At 39.6% G+C, this 15,742-nt stretch overlaps 1 protein-coding gene across 14 annotated transcripts in view; it reads right to left on the bottom strand.

Moving 5' to 3' along the window:
* plekha7a (pleckstrin homology domain containing, family A member 7a) overlaps nt 1-15,742 on the bottom strand; it is a 159,947-nt gene that overhangs the window by 72,993 nt on the left and 71,212 nt on the right. For all 14 annotated transcript variants that reach the window (XM_079825010.1, XM_079825015.1, XM_079825007.1 and 11 more), the window contains one exon: nt 9,660-9,743. Coding sequence is in view for 1 of the 14 variants with exons in the window: in XM_079825007.1 (XP_079681133.1) it covers nt 9,660-9,743 (84 nt within the window). In the remaining 13 variants the exon portion in view is untranslated. The remainder of the gene's footprint in view (nt 1-9,659; nt 9,744-15,742) is intronic.

The following is a 15,742-nucleotide window of genomic DNA, read 5'->3' as shown; positions in this document are numbered from 1 at the left end:
GATCGCTGTCACGTTCGAGTACTCGATTACTCGACCACTGTTGCCCATCCCTAGACTATATCACTATATAAGTCGTTATTTAGGGTTTTTTTGCGCACAAAAACTATTCTCGTCACTCCATAAAGTTATTGTAGAACCACTGTAGTGAGATGGACTTTGTAACGACGTCTTTAGTACCTTTTAAGGGTCTTGAGAGTGTACCGTGCATTGTGCCAATGGAGGCCTTTCAGAGCCATCAGATTTCAACTAAAATATCTTCATTTGTGTTCCAAAGATGAACGGAGGTCTTACGGGTGTCGAACGACATGAGGGTAAGTAATTAATGACAGAATTTTCATTTTTGGGTGAACTAACCCTTTAAGTAGCACCAAAACATTGCTGGTCTAGAAGTAAGAACTGCTTGTGTCAGGGGCTGGGTGCGGGGTTACCGTGACCAACAAGACGAACACAAACTTGTGACCGCCATTTTTGAAATAGCAGCTAATGGAGCTAAAAGCGGCTCGATTGTAATCTCTGTCTATACAAATTACGGCGAGCTGCACAAATGCGTTGGATTTGCTGTGTTTTGATGCCGATGTAGGATCGTAAAGCCATGAGCATCAATAGTAACGCAACGTTCACCATTGTTGATGGAAGGCTTGTTCGAGATGCATCGGTGCGGTGCAAACCGATCGCCGTATGACATCAAAGAGAGCATACGACTCCTTATGCTTTTGAATCGCTCATGCTGTTCTTTGATACCATACGTGGATCGGTCTGCGCAGCTCCGATGCATCTCGAACAAGCCTGGTGTGTTTCAGTGTTTGTGTTTCCTGCTGCCTCGCTAGCGTTGCTGAGAAAGATGAGACGTATACAGTGACGTAAGACCTGGCTCTGTGGTGGCTCTCTAGCAAACCGGTTCTTAGAAGGCTCATCAGTCGAACCAACTCCGAACTGGCACTAACACTGGCTCTGAACTAGTACCTGGTTCATTCGGGTGGAAAAGGGGTATTGAGCGTCAATATTAAAATAATCAGAGCTGACTCAATATACTGCTGTTATATCTTAGTTAAGTGATCTGTATTATCTATCTTTTATGGTAAAAACACTGCCAGACTGAAAACTTTGTCTGAGCATTTACAGATAAAATGTCTCATCTCCTGATTCCAGCTGGCATAATTACCAAGGAAACCACTTTTAGTAAACACAATGTATTGCCTACACAACAACGGAAGTTGTGTTTTGCATAACTGTCATTACAGTCTGACCTTGAGCCGTCTGAAGTATGTCAAAACATAAAAACAGAACGACAAAATATTGTCATTCTGTCATCCTAAACCTATTCTCATAAAGTATGTCATAAGCCTCACTACCATAACACCCAAACATTAATACAAACATGCATGACATATGTTTGTTCTTTTTCATAAATTTTAATCAGATTGTCTTTATATAAGAGTTAGAGTCAACAGGGAGAGAGTAGAGGAAACCTCACAGCACGATTCTCACACTTAGAATCTTAGAACAGATGGCCAGACATACAAAGAGCCAACATAGAAAAGAGACAGAAACAGATTGTCCTTATAGCTATGCACATTTGAGGAATCCATGGGCTTTGGGCACTCAAAGGTCTCTAGGACGTTTTATTCAGTGGCTCTTAGTAAAGGTACGGAAAGAATCAGCATGGTGCAGAACTGACATCAAAGGATCAATATTTTCAAAAGCAATGCCAAAATGCTAGCCTAAAATATATATGCTATACAAATTGATGCAATCTGACTGTGACTGAGGGCCCTATCTTGCACCCAGCGCAATTGACTTTGTACACCGACGCATGTGTCATTCCTATTTTGCACCCGCGCAAAGCGCACTTTTCCCTCCACAGAAGCACGTCGCTAAACTAGTGAATGCACTTGCGCTACCTGGGCGGTTCAGCGCAAAAAAGGAGGCGTGTTCCGGCGCAAACAATCCCTGGTGCTATTTTGCTGTTCCATTAAACAATTGCGCCACTGACCAGAAAAAACCTAGTCTAAAGTCAGTGGCGCGTTGCGCGTTGTTCATTATGCTATTTTAAGGGCGCATGCTTGACCATAATGTATAGCGTGCACAACGCGCATTCACTTTGCTCATGTAATCTACACAGATGCAACAGTTATTTTTGCAAATCATAAATTGGTACACTAAAAAATATTAACACATGAGATGACGGAAATCATTGTGGTGTGCCACAAAGATGTGAAAAAATAGGCATAAATCTAGCTTACAAATTATTCAGGCTAATTGTAGTCTAATAATTAAGGAGACCTGTTTGCCCAATAGTGGCAACTTCTGGCAAGACATATATGTATATAAGGACATCTAACAAATTGGTTTGTCCGTCAAGAACCAGGAAAAAAAATCGGTGAGGGTGGACGCAGCGATGTCCTCTGCTGGCGTCAGGTCCTGAGTAGAGGCAGATCCACCTCCCGTTACACGGCGTGCCCGATTGATGCTGGCAAGCTTGGACTTTCCCCGTCTTCTGATGTCATTGTAGCGCTTGCGGCACTGGTGCGACGTCCTGGGGATGCCAGCTGATGAAACAATTGTGGCTATTTCCTCCCACGCCTGTTTAACCGACGCTATTTTGGGTGGGTTTCTCCCATCCCCATACAACACAACTTCTCTGTCTTTCACTGCTCTTACAAGAACATCAGTCTCCTCGGCTGTGAACCGCTCCTGGCGTGCGCCTAGTAAATACGCCATAATAATAGCAATCCATAATGGAACTTGCGCACCTGCTTTTACAGGGAATGTTGGATGACGCTCTGATTGGTTTATTCACGTTACGCCCAAACCACACCTATGAATAATGAAGCTACTTCAGACCAACCCATTTTAGATTTGCGCCGGGCGCAAGAGCCATTTATCCCGCCGGGAAAATAGCAACAGCGCCGAGACCCGCCCACAAAGTTACTTGCGCTTCGCGCTTTGACACTTGCGTTTCAGATCGTTAAAATAGGGCCCTGAGTCTGGCAGTGTTGTCATAGTTAAAGGGATAGTTATTTAATCTGTCTAATTACTGTCGTTCCAAACCCATAAGACTGAACAGATTTTATTCACTTATAAACATTCATCAACACACACATCAGCTGTGGTAAACAGAAGCTCAAGGATGTTCACTTGACATGTGAGAACCAATGAGGTTCATTCTTGTGTTACGCAGCACATTTGAGCTTCCTCAAGAACCAATGAGGTTCATTCTCGTGTTACGCAGCACATTTGAGCTTCAGCAAGAACCAATGAGGTTCATTCTCGTGTTACGCAGCACATTTGAGCTTCCTCAAGAACCAATGAGGTTCATTCTTGTGTTACACAGCACATTTGAGCTTCCTCAAGAACCAATGAGGTTCATTCTCGTGTTACGCAGCACATTTGAGCTTCCTCAAGAACCAATGAGGTTCATTTTCGTGTTACGCAGCACATTTGACCTTCAGCAAGAACCAATGAGGTTCATTCTTGTGTATCGCAGCACATTTGAGCTTCCTCAAGAACCAATGAGGTTCATTCTTGTGTTACGCAGCACATTTGACCTTCAGCAAGAACCAATGAGGTTCATTCTTGTGTTACGCAGCACATTTGACCTTCAGCAAGAACCAATGAGGTTCATTCTTGTGTTACGCAGCACATTTGACCTTCAGCAAGAACCAATTAGGTTCATTCTTGTGTTACGCAGCACATTTGACCTTCAGCAAGAACCAATGAGGTTCATTCTCGTGTTACGCAGCACATTTGAGCTTCCTCAATAACCAATGAGGTTCATTCTCGTGTTACGCAGCACATTTGACCTTCAGCAAGAACCAATGAGGTTCATTCTAGTGTTACGTACCACATTTGAGCTTCCTCAAGAACCAATGAGGTTCATTCTTGTGTTACGCATCACGTTTGAGCTTCAGCAAGAACCAATGAGGTTCATTCTTGTGTTACGCAGCACATTTGAGCTTCCTCAAGAACCAATGATGTTCATTCTCGTGTTCGGCAGCACATTTGAGCTTCCTCAAGAACCAATGATGTTCATTCTCGTGTTCGGCAGCACATTTGAGCTTCAGCAAGAACCAATGAGGTTTGTTCTCACTCATCAAGCAGGTTCAGTTGAGCTTATGTTCACTGATCAATGTTTATATGTGAATAAAAGCCTAAATTAAATCTGTTCATCATATAAAGCGGTCGAGTCTCTTTGGACTAAACCGCTTAATTCATATGTATGAGTTTTACAATCTCTTTATGAACTTTTTGAAGTGTCAAAGTGTCAGTTGTGTAGCTGTCAATGGAGGGACAGAAAGCTCTCAGATTTCATCAAAAAGATCTTAATTTGTGTTCTGAAGATGAACGAAAGTCTTGCGGGTTTGGAATGATGTGAGGGTGAGGAATTAATGACAGAAATTTCATTTTCTAAAAATAGCACAGGTCTCTGGGATATTCTGGTGCTTAAGATATGTCAAGTGGCCTCTGCGGCCCCATATAGGGCCTGTGGACACCACGTCAAACAAGCCTACTCCATATCTCTAAGGCTGGGGTCACCAGAGACTGAATAGTCTATCATTAAACACTGATGAGCCAAAACATTATTCACAGATGAAGTGAATATTGTTGATCATCTCCTAGCAAGGCTACATATTAAGGGCCGGTTAGATTAGAACAAACAAACAATTAGTTCTTATAATTAACGTGTTGGATGCAGGAATAAAGATCTGAGTAACTTTGACAAGGCCAAATTATTATGCAAGGCGACTGGGTCAGAGTATCTCTGAAATGGCAAGGCTTGTGGGTTGTGGGTCAGCAGTGGTGAGAATTTACCAACAGTGGTTTGACGAAGGACAAACTACAAACCGGGGTCAGGGTGTTGGGCAGCCAAGGCTCATCGATGCATGAGGGCAACGAAGGCTATCTATCCTGTCTGGTCCGAGCCAACAGAAGGTCTGAGCTCTGAGGCACAAGTCACACAAAATTGTAATTATGGTTATAGGAGGAATGTGTCATAACACACAGTTCATGATACTCTGCTACGTAGCTGGAGACCAATCAGAGTGTCTATGATGACTTCTGTTCCCTGTTGAAAGCAATGGGCATGCAAGCATCGGAACTGGACCTTAGAGTAGTTGAAAAAGGTTGCCTGGTCTGATGTGTCCCGTTCTCTTTTACATCACGTGGATGGCTGTGTTTGTGTGTGCGGATTACCTGGGGAAGCAATGGCACCAGGATGCATTGTGGGACGACGAAAAGCTGCTGGAGGGAGTGTGAAGTTCAGGACAATGTTCTGCTGGGAAACCCTGGGTAAATTTGACACGTGCCACCTACCTAAACATTGATGCAGACCGGGTACAGCCCTTTATGATTTGTGTTCCCTGCTGGAAGTGGCCTCTCTCCGCAGGATAATGCACCCTGTCACACTCCACACATTGTTCAGGAATGGTTTGAGGAACATGATGAAGAGTTCAAGGTGTTGCCCTGGCCTCCAAATTCCTCAGATTTCAATCCAACTGAGCATCTGTGGGATGTGCTGGACCAACAAGTTCGATCCGCGGTGGCTCCACCTCGCAATCCACAGGACTTGAAGGATCTGCTGCTAACGGCAGAAACCACAGGACACCTTCAGGGCTCTTGTAGAGTCCATGCATCGGTGGGTCGGGGCTGTTTTGGCAGAATGCAGAGGACCAACAGCATATAGACAGGTGGACATAACATTTGAGCTCATTGGTGTAAGTCCATGGGACGTTATTGCTTGTTTTCCACCAGATTCAAATTGTATGATCGCTTAGAAAAGTAGTAGCATAGTACATGCATGTAGTAAAAACAGTGCAAAAGGAGTTCTGCAGCAAAGTCTCAAAAAATAATACTTTGATGAGTCAAAATGATACTTATAAATGAATACAAGTGTCAAGCACAATCTGTCATCATACTCTGCATAATGTATAGTAGTTCTGGTATTATACAAGCCCCACAGTACATACTTTCCAACATGTGATATGGCTGATACATTAACAACCAATGACACATAACCTGCGGTTCTCAGAAAGCCTCGTGCACCCACACAGCGTTTAATGAGATGCATCCATTAGGATGTGGCAGGAGAATACGGCCTCCCGCTCGCAGTCAGATGCTAAGAGAAGCCCAGTCTTTTGTGATATACGCGCTAATATGAGCAGCTTTTAGAGAGATTCGAGTTAGATAAGACCGGTGGGCAGCTGTTGAAACTGAGATCTAATGCCAGATCATTCTCGAACATGGAGCTGTCGGATTGTGTAACGTTATTATAGAGTTCCCTAACATAACCTGAAAGATTTTGCTGCATCTCTTAAAAGCATAAAATGAAACATTTTCCTGTACAAACCATTCTTGATGAAGAGCATATCAACCCATGTGATCTGCACGCACGTTTGAGAAAACAGACAGCTGTAATATAAGTTACAACTTGACAGCACCAAGAGGGGAACTATAAAGAGCGAGACTATTGACAAATGCCAGTGGAGACATGTGATACTTAAGTCAGCTGTATCCTTCTACCAACATATAGATCATAAGCATGAGATCCTAATGGTATGAGGCTAGGGTACTGCCTTATAATACAAGTAAAGAGTTCTGTTCAGTTTGGGGTCGGTACAATTTTGTTCTTGTTCGCGAAGGCAGTAAAAACTAGTCAGAATTTGAGTCCGATACTGCTCCGTTGGGCTGTGATTATGGGGCGTGTTTCAACCGAACCAGGAAAGACCTCAATTGGATAGACCTACAACCAATCAGAGCAACGGAGCGACGCATAACGTTAGTTGTCAAATGTCAACAAAACTCAACTGCACTGTGTTGCCAAGTCCGCGGGTTAAAGCGACCCCAATTATGTGATATACAGACCCAGAAATGCGATTTTTAGCTGCCAGCTCTGCCAAAATAGCACATATTTTAACCCCCAAATGCCTTTTTTCCCCCGGAAAGCTATTGGGCTTGTTTTTGGCTAGTTTTGAGGAACGTTAGCAATTGGGCGGGTTTTGTTGTAAAAACTTGGCAACCCTGTACCTGCACACATGCTGGAATAAGTAGCCTAACGTTAGAAGAAAAAGATGAGAGTTAACGATCTTTGCCGGTGTTGTAAAAAAAAAATTTAAGGATACAAGGAGTACTTACCAACACGATCATCATTTCTGAGAGAAATAGTAAAGGTGAATGCATATACGAACAAGTTCTCCGTTTAGGATTAGAACAAACTCAACCCAAGCGCCTTTGATGACGTGGATGATAACGTTAATGTTGATCATCTGTCCATCATCTTCTAAAGCCCGCCCTGACAATTTCATTGGTCCGAACAGTTTCTGTTCGGGCATAATTACTTCTCTGTCCAGACCGAACTGCCCAAGTAAAAATGTTGTGGGCGGGGCTAAGTTCGGCTGGCATCCAGGCTAAGTAAAAACAGTAATATTGTAAAATATTTCTACAATTTAAATGAACTGTTTTCTTTTTTAATATATTTTAAAATGCAATTTTTTCCTGTGATGTTAAGCTAAATTTTCAGCATCATTACTCCAGTCTTCAGTGTCACATGATCACAGAAATCATTCTAATATGCTGATTTGCGGCTCATGTGACATTTCTTATTATTATCAATGTTGATTAATTTATCCAAAAACCACTAGAACAATGTTATATATGTTGTTGACTTGTGTACTTACATTATCCCAAATGTTTCCAAGAATGTTTAAATCCAGAGAAATAAGCCATTTTAACCAGGACACGGACTATGTCCGTGCGTCGCCTATCAATGACATCATACCGCGTTACCCCCGATTTCCAGTTTTATTTTGTTGAAACCATGGAAACACTTAACACACTTTAATGTTTATGTGTTTTATTAGACAGGTGAGCAACTGTGTGGATACATTCATAGACAGAAAACGTATCATTGTTATACAGCTCAACACAGTTAGTCTTATTGTTTAAATCTAATTTTCTTGATTTACCATGAGTACCATGTTTTACCTTACCTTTCAACACAAACAAATAATGTGTCTAATATGATAAAACAGCACTGCGTAACCCCACATACACATGAGCGGAAGAAGTGGGAGAAGTGTAAGCGCTCGTTTGCGGGATAATAAAAGCTCCGCAAAATTAAGGCATCATCAAGCTACGCCATTGTTTGAATAAGCGACCTTTAGCGGTGAAAAATGACATAGCCTATTGTGGCTTTAAATGTAATCACTAAACAGTTTTGAGAGAAAATGCTGCTGTAATTAATTTGGTCCCATATGCAATTCACTCATGCTTCACTAATGCTTAACTCTTTCCCCGCCAAACACGGAATTTTCTGTTAATTGTGAGAAAACTCTTCCCTGCCAAACACAGAACTTTCCGTGTTTTCACTGTTAGACGCTAGGGGGCGCTATTATGCATCTTTTGAATGAGTACAGAATCTCCTGATCAAAACAGATTAAGAAGACGGAAAAAAACAAGCGATTGTATGTAAACAGATGCATATGTAAAATAACGTGATCATCAACATTAAACATCATATAAATCAAAACTGCCTGATGTTACTGAATGAAATGTCGACCCAGGGCGAGCTATAGGACTGTGCAAGCATCAGGGGTGTTGATGGACTCCATCTAGTCCAGCTGTGTTTGATCATCGCTCTGAATCTGATCTGGATGTAGTCTTTGACAAAAAAGTGATTTTCCCAGCTTTTTGTTTAAAATTTTGATAAAAGTGTTGATAAAAAAGGAATGCATGAACTATTTTTAGTTTAAAAGCAGAGGGTCTGTTCTTTTGATATATTGCACGTTCAGATATTCTTTAGGGATGGGCGATATGGACTTAAAAATGTATCCCGATATTTTCTAGTATTTATTGCGATAACGATATCAATGACGATAAATGTAGTATCATTCCCCATGTTTTTGGATACAAGTGAAAGCTGCATGCATTCTTGAGAGACTCAGAAAAACAAACAATGATCTAGTAAAACGTACCTGTCATCAAATAGGCTCCTATAATACATATATATATATATATATATATATATATATATATATATATATATATATATATATATATATATATATATATATATAGTAGAAGAATTCGTGGTATTATTATCTTTACTCAAATTACTGAAGTTCTATCATTAAATCATTATTTTAAACTTTTTTGTAATCTGAAGACATTTTTAAACATTACCTGCACTTTTACAGAAGACAATTATATCTGCAACTTTTCCATTTCTGAAAAGGCTGGTGTGGAATTTCACATAAAATAATTAATTATATATGTATATATATATATATATATATATATATATATATATATATATATATATATATATATATATATATATATATATATATATATATATATATATATATATATATATATATATATATACATATATAATTATATAAAGTATATATATATATATATATATATATATTGTTTTGTTATTCAATAAGCGACCTTTAGTGGCGAAACGTACATACTGTGCCTTTAATTAAAGCCCTTACTGACATGAAGCACGAGATAGGATGGTTATTAGAACTCAGTTATTGGAGAATAAACTCAAGATGTGGGCTGCTAGTTTGAGACTAGACATATTGTAAATATAACTGAATCAGAAATGACCTAGTCAACCTTTACTATAAGCTATGTCAAAAGGCAATACTTACTGGTCTTGAAGTCTGAAATCAGTGTTCTCAGCAGATATCTGGCCTGTCACTGGATGTATGAATGTAGTCGTTCTCTGGTTATGGCTGCAGATAAGACAAAAACAAAGCAACATCGCATTAGCATGATTATTATGCTTCCCTGAAGCAAAAACACATCTCACCAACTGAACGTCAGCACAATCAGAGCCTTAGATTTTCTCACACGTCCATCAAAATGAATCACACACACCAGTGAAGATAATCAGTGGTGTTTTGTCTCTTTAATCAGGTTGTTAAAACATCTGAGACAGTAGCCAGTGATTAATGACTGTATATAACCTAATATCTCAAATATGCCATTCAGTAAGTAAAGCATCATTGGAAATGATTTATTCTCTCAGTGTAACGTAGTATGAGGTTTGGCAAAAAGTCAGCATGACATGCATGTGCCTATTTTAAGAAACTGCATCAACATCAAGTTACATGTGAGGGGGACATATTTGCACAGCAGAAATACGCTGGCCATATGAACAGTGGCATTGTCTCTACTATGTATTCAAGTGCTTCATGAAAGTTTGTTTCTAAAACAACCTAAAGAGACTAAATAACTGTGCTTGCATATGTAATCAGAGGTATGCTGCCATTTATGTCTGAGCTGATAAAAAGCACCTTTTACGTCTGTTTAATGGCTGCAGAGTGTTAGGGAAAATGTTGTTTGAAAAAGAAACACAAAATGAGTCACATAATCAAACAAATCTGATGGTAATATAATTACATTTACATGAAGTGCATTTAACAGCACCTTACACAAAGTGCTTTAGTTTTTAGACACACGCACACACACACACACACACACACACACACACACACACACACACACACACACACACACACACACACACACACACACACACACAAACACACTTTCTTTAGACATAATGATTTTTTTATACTGTACAAACTGTATATTCGATCCCCTAAACACAACCATCACAGAAAACTTTCTGAATTTTTACATTTTCAAAAAACATCACTTAGTATGATGTATAAGCTGTTTTCCTCATGGGGACCAAAAATGTCCCCACAAGGTCAAAGATTTCAGATATTGCCATATTTGTGAGGACAGTAGTGTAGTGACACAACGTTACTACACTAAATGTGTAGTGTGATCACATTAGTGAAATTGTGTGTGCAAAAAAGGGCCCATTGTCTATAGTCAATCAATGTATGAAGCACAGTTCAAACTGAAGTCTGTTTCAAACCTTTCTGTTTGTCAACGCAACAAATCAATGCAAAATCTGAGAGGTGAAATCTTGTGTCCTCACACGAAATTCCCAATCGTGTGGATTCCTTTTGAAATGACTGCACTGTAAACCCGAATAAGTTGACAAAACCCCAAAAAATTTAGGCAATAATTGTTTAAGTAAGCAGAACTTGCAGATTTTTATTTTGTACTCATACATTTTAAATGCTCTTAACCTCAAATATTTGAGTAAGCTAATTCATACATTTAAATTAAAATGATCAACTTAAATATTTTTAGTAGTGCAAACTTGGCTAGCTTTAACTAGATAATTGAGTAAATGCTACGTTGAAAATTGGTAACACAATGCTTTGATAGCATTAGCATAGCATTGCACTTGCTGAATGAGTACAGCAATACAGAACATTTAACCTAATGTATATCTGTATGTTATACACTACATAAATCTCCACCTTAACATTAATCTTGCACAAATATAACACCTAATTTTAGCATTTACTCAACCTTCTAAGCGTCATTGCAAAGCATGCTGGGAAATAGAAATCCCAGCCCAGTTTCAGTTAAATTTAAGTTTGTCTAAATGAAAAGAAACAAGTTCATACAACTCTAAACAACGAAACGATTCAGATTACTTAATGTGTCAGTTTTGTGAACTCATAAAAGTTAATGTATTTGAACTAATTTGTTTAATTTGAGTTGGCTCTCCTCAAAACAATTAAGTATTTTGAGCATTAGGATTTACAGCGTGGATTTTACTCAAGCAGAAAATGTGACCACACCTTTGTCCTGTTTAATTCCTTAGCCTTAATCCTACTACTGTGATTAGACTGATGCAAAAACCAAGGTAAGAAAAAATGGTCCAGTGGAAGCCCAATTGCTAATCAAAACTAGCCCAATCTCGTCCAAAACTAGCCCAAATTAGTCGCTTCTAGGGCTGCAGCTATCGATTCTTTTTGTAATCGATTAATCTAGCACTTAATCGATCGATTAATCGATTAATCGGATACATTTTTTTGTGTTTTTAAACAACCAAATGCATTACTAAAAACAAATAATGCATAATGAAAATTAAGAGGAAAAGCAATTTAATTTACTAATATGCTCAACAGGTTTCATGCTGTAATCTAGCCCTGACATCAAAGTAAATATCTGTTTTAGGTAGATTCTACACCTGCAGCATTTACCATTAGACTACTAACAAATAATATATAATTTCTGGGGTGAGCCTATTTGCTATGGTAACCTAGCAAACCTGTGTGTGTGTGTGTGTGTGTGTGTGTGTGTGTGTGTGTGTGTGTGTGTGTGTGTGTGTGTGTGTGTGTGTGTGTGTGTGTGTGTGTGTGTGTGTGTGTGTGTGTGTGCACGCGTGCCGTGCATGAGGAAGAGTGACGCCCCAGTCATTTTAGGTGAAGCATCCATTCGAAAAATCGCGTCACAACATCACGTCCCGGTGTATACAGTGAATGCATGCTGAAGTTAGTGTTGCGTGGCTACATAAAAGTTTAAAGCTACACTGTGTGATATTTTCCCCCATCTAGCGGTGAAAAGGTATATGACCATCCAGTGAATATTAGTTTCTGTTCCTCTCAATTCCGATTTCGTTTTAACTCCTACGGTGGCCGATTTAGTCCAAGATTAACATGGCTTCCAGTTCGACCTCGTCCACATTCGACACGGTGCCATCGAGTGTTAAAACGCGACAGGCGAAGCTTGAATTTACGGGTATGTCCCTCTTAGGCTAATGTACTTTCAAGATGGAGGGGCAACATGGCGACCGGCATTCGAACCCCTCACCTGTATGTATTTTCAATGGCATATTATAAACTTACGAGAATACTTTATTACTTGAAAGAAGTAAATATACATTAATGTGCACATATATATTTTTGAAAGAACTAAGTGTTTTTAGCTAAGAATAAACAAAAAAAGTTACACAGTGTATCTTTAAGCATTCGTGATGCATTGTCTGACTGACGCGTGAGAGAGACGAGGGCGCATGCGTGTGTGTTTCTGTGTGTGTGTGTGTGTGTGTGTGTGTGTGTGAAGGGGTTCTTTTTTTAGGCTATACTATCTTGCTATTGAAAGTGAATGTTTACTACTTAAAAACATCAAAGCTAAACATCATATCTAGTCAAACCGCATCACGACATCGCTACAAATACAGTATGGGATTAAAATCAGCGAACATCATAGGCTTAGGCTACGTTACCATTGAAGTCGCACTGCTGTGGAATGCCAGGTCTACTTTGCAGTAGACACATTGCACCTTGTTCTCTTCTTTTTAAAGAATGTAATGATCCCAAACTTTAGACATTCTCTGCCGTTTATGGACATCTTTACTCTCCGCCATCAAGCCAACTAAATTCAAAATGTATCACGCGCTATGGTGTGCTTCCTGAACATTGAACAACGGCCCGTGTGAATCAGATCCCTGCGTGTATAGTGCGCGTCATAGGAATTTAACGAGGCTTCGAGAGATACAGTGTATGCCTCTTTAAAGGTTTCAAAATGAATTCCCTATTGAGAAAATGAATGGGATTTTTACTTCCGGAACCCAACTGGTGCACTCTATTGCTTGTTGCTCCCATTCATAGTAATAAAAGTGAACCGCCGAGGTATACAGTATAGACAGTCTTTGATCCAACTAAAAGCATCCAGTAAATAGTATGAATAAGCCCTGTACTGTTGAATTTAAGAGCCAGGAAAATTTCAGCCTTGGAGATTGTATTAATCATGCCAAACTCCGGAAGCTCAATGGTCCCCGAGAGATAAAGCAACTTGTGTCAGACATGACTCCAACCACCATCATCTCCCACACTTGGCAGACAAGCCATGAAGAAGAGCCACAGAAAAGCTCTGTCACTATTTGAGATAAATAGCTCCTAACATTAAACAGATTTAAAGAGAGTAGAACTAGATAACATGCAGTTTCTTGGCATTATAAAAACTGAGTATTTATTATTTCTCCCCCTAAAATAGTTTTTAAATGGATACAAACTGACCTCGAAGCCTTGAACGTATAACACTCCCTATCTGAACAGGAATGCTGTGAAGTCAAGAACACGCTGCATCAACAGTGTAAACATGTGAACTCGACATGCTTTTACACTTCCACTGAGGCAGTGAGAGGTAAAGGTGAGGTCAGAGCGCATTGTTTCCTTTCCAGTCGCTTCTATATATTTAAAGACCATAACTCACTGCATGGAGATGCCACACAGGTTTGCGGCGGCTATATAAGCTTCACGGTTGTTGGTAATGGAGCTCTTTACAATTCTGCCTGACAGCTTGTGGTAAGTAAAGGTTTTGTGTGCACAAACATGGCGTGCATCCTTGACAGGAGCCCCCCGGATCTCTATAATCACCACCACACCTGTTTAGTCTCATGTGATCATGTAGAAACGCTCGCTGCAATGCCTCATCCAAACCTTATCCTATACACAGGGCTCCAGACTAACTTTTTTCACTAGGAGCACAGTGGCCCCCAACTGAAAATTTTAGGGGCACAACCAGAAAATGTAAGGGCGCACACCGTAAATCAACATGCTAACCAAATCTAATAATTTCCACTGTATTACAAATAAATACTTTGATAATAAAGGGCTCCAGACTGACATTTGAGAGCAGTGGCACCGCTGGAGGAAAATTTATCGATAGGATAATTGAATCATAAAATTACTATTGTTTTGCATTGTTTTGTTAATAAGTGCAGTTACTAATAATAGAATAGAAAATATTAAATATTAACAGAAAATAGAAAATATTAGAAAATAGAAAATATTAACAACTGTAATGTGCAGGAAAATTGTAATATTCCACTCGTATTAAATGTACTATTGTTCTTCTATAATATCATACTGAACTAAAAGGAACACTCTTTACTTGCTTTCTGTGTAATCCAGTCACAATTCGAAGAAAAGTTTTAGTTTTTCATGAGATTTTGTGACTTCCTACTTTTTTCCATATATTAAGGAGTGGAAATGTCTAATAAGTCAAATAAGTGTTCCTATGCCACCAGCTACTGGTTATAGTAGGGGTTATTTATACGGGTAGGGGTTTTGCCATAAAGTGGCCAGCACCTTTAAACGTTTTGTTTTACAAATCATCACGCTAAAAATAATATTAAAATTGGATAATATTTAGAGCTTTGAAGCGCTGGAAAAAGTGTGAAACGCTTGAAAAGTGCTTGAATTTCACTCTCAAAAGATTGTACGAACCCTGAGATGAATAGCCAAATGTAATAAAAAAAAAAAAAAAAAACATTTGACTCTTTCTTCCACAGTACCATGGGGTGTTACTACATTAAATCCATGGTGAATGTTTATGATTTGTGGACTGAAACCCCTGAATGTTTCAAAACTCCTGGTCTCCACGTCAGCTCTGTTTGCTCTGTTTGCTCTGATATCTGTGGTTTATATGGTTTATAGAGAATTCTGCACCAAACGCTTCCTACTAGGTCTCGCAGTAGCGATGTTATTAATAGTGAGGCGAATTCAAATGCTTTCTCACTGGATCTCCCAGCTCTGTTTAGTAACGGTGTGGCGTGATCTAGATCGGCCCGTGTATGAGCTCGTGCTGCGATGTCTATTATTGCTCCGAGCTGATAAACGGTCCGCGCAGCACAGCTCAAACGAGTAGCGCGGTTCCGTTCCGCTTTTGTTTTGTTTGCCGTCCGATGTTTCTCATATGTAACAGAAATGGCAGCTCTTATCAGTTGGGCACCGCGGTGGTCACACCAGTGCGACCTCCAACCAAATTCAGTCGCATCAGCATGAAAAAAAGATCGCAAAATCGCAGTCTGGAGCCCCGATACATTTAGATAGGGCTGCATCTAATCGAAACA

This window comes from Gobio gobio (assembly GCF_949357685.1).
Source record: "Gobio gobio genome assembly, chromosome: 9".
Classification (NCBI taxonomy): Eukaryota; Metazoa; Chordata; class Actinopteri; order Cypriniformes; family Gobionidae; genus Gobio; species Gobio gobio.
This window is presented reverse-complemented; position numbering and strand designations above follow the sequence as displayed.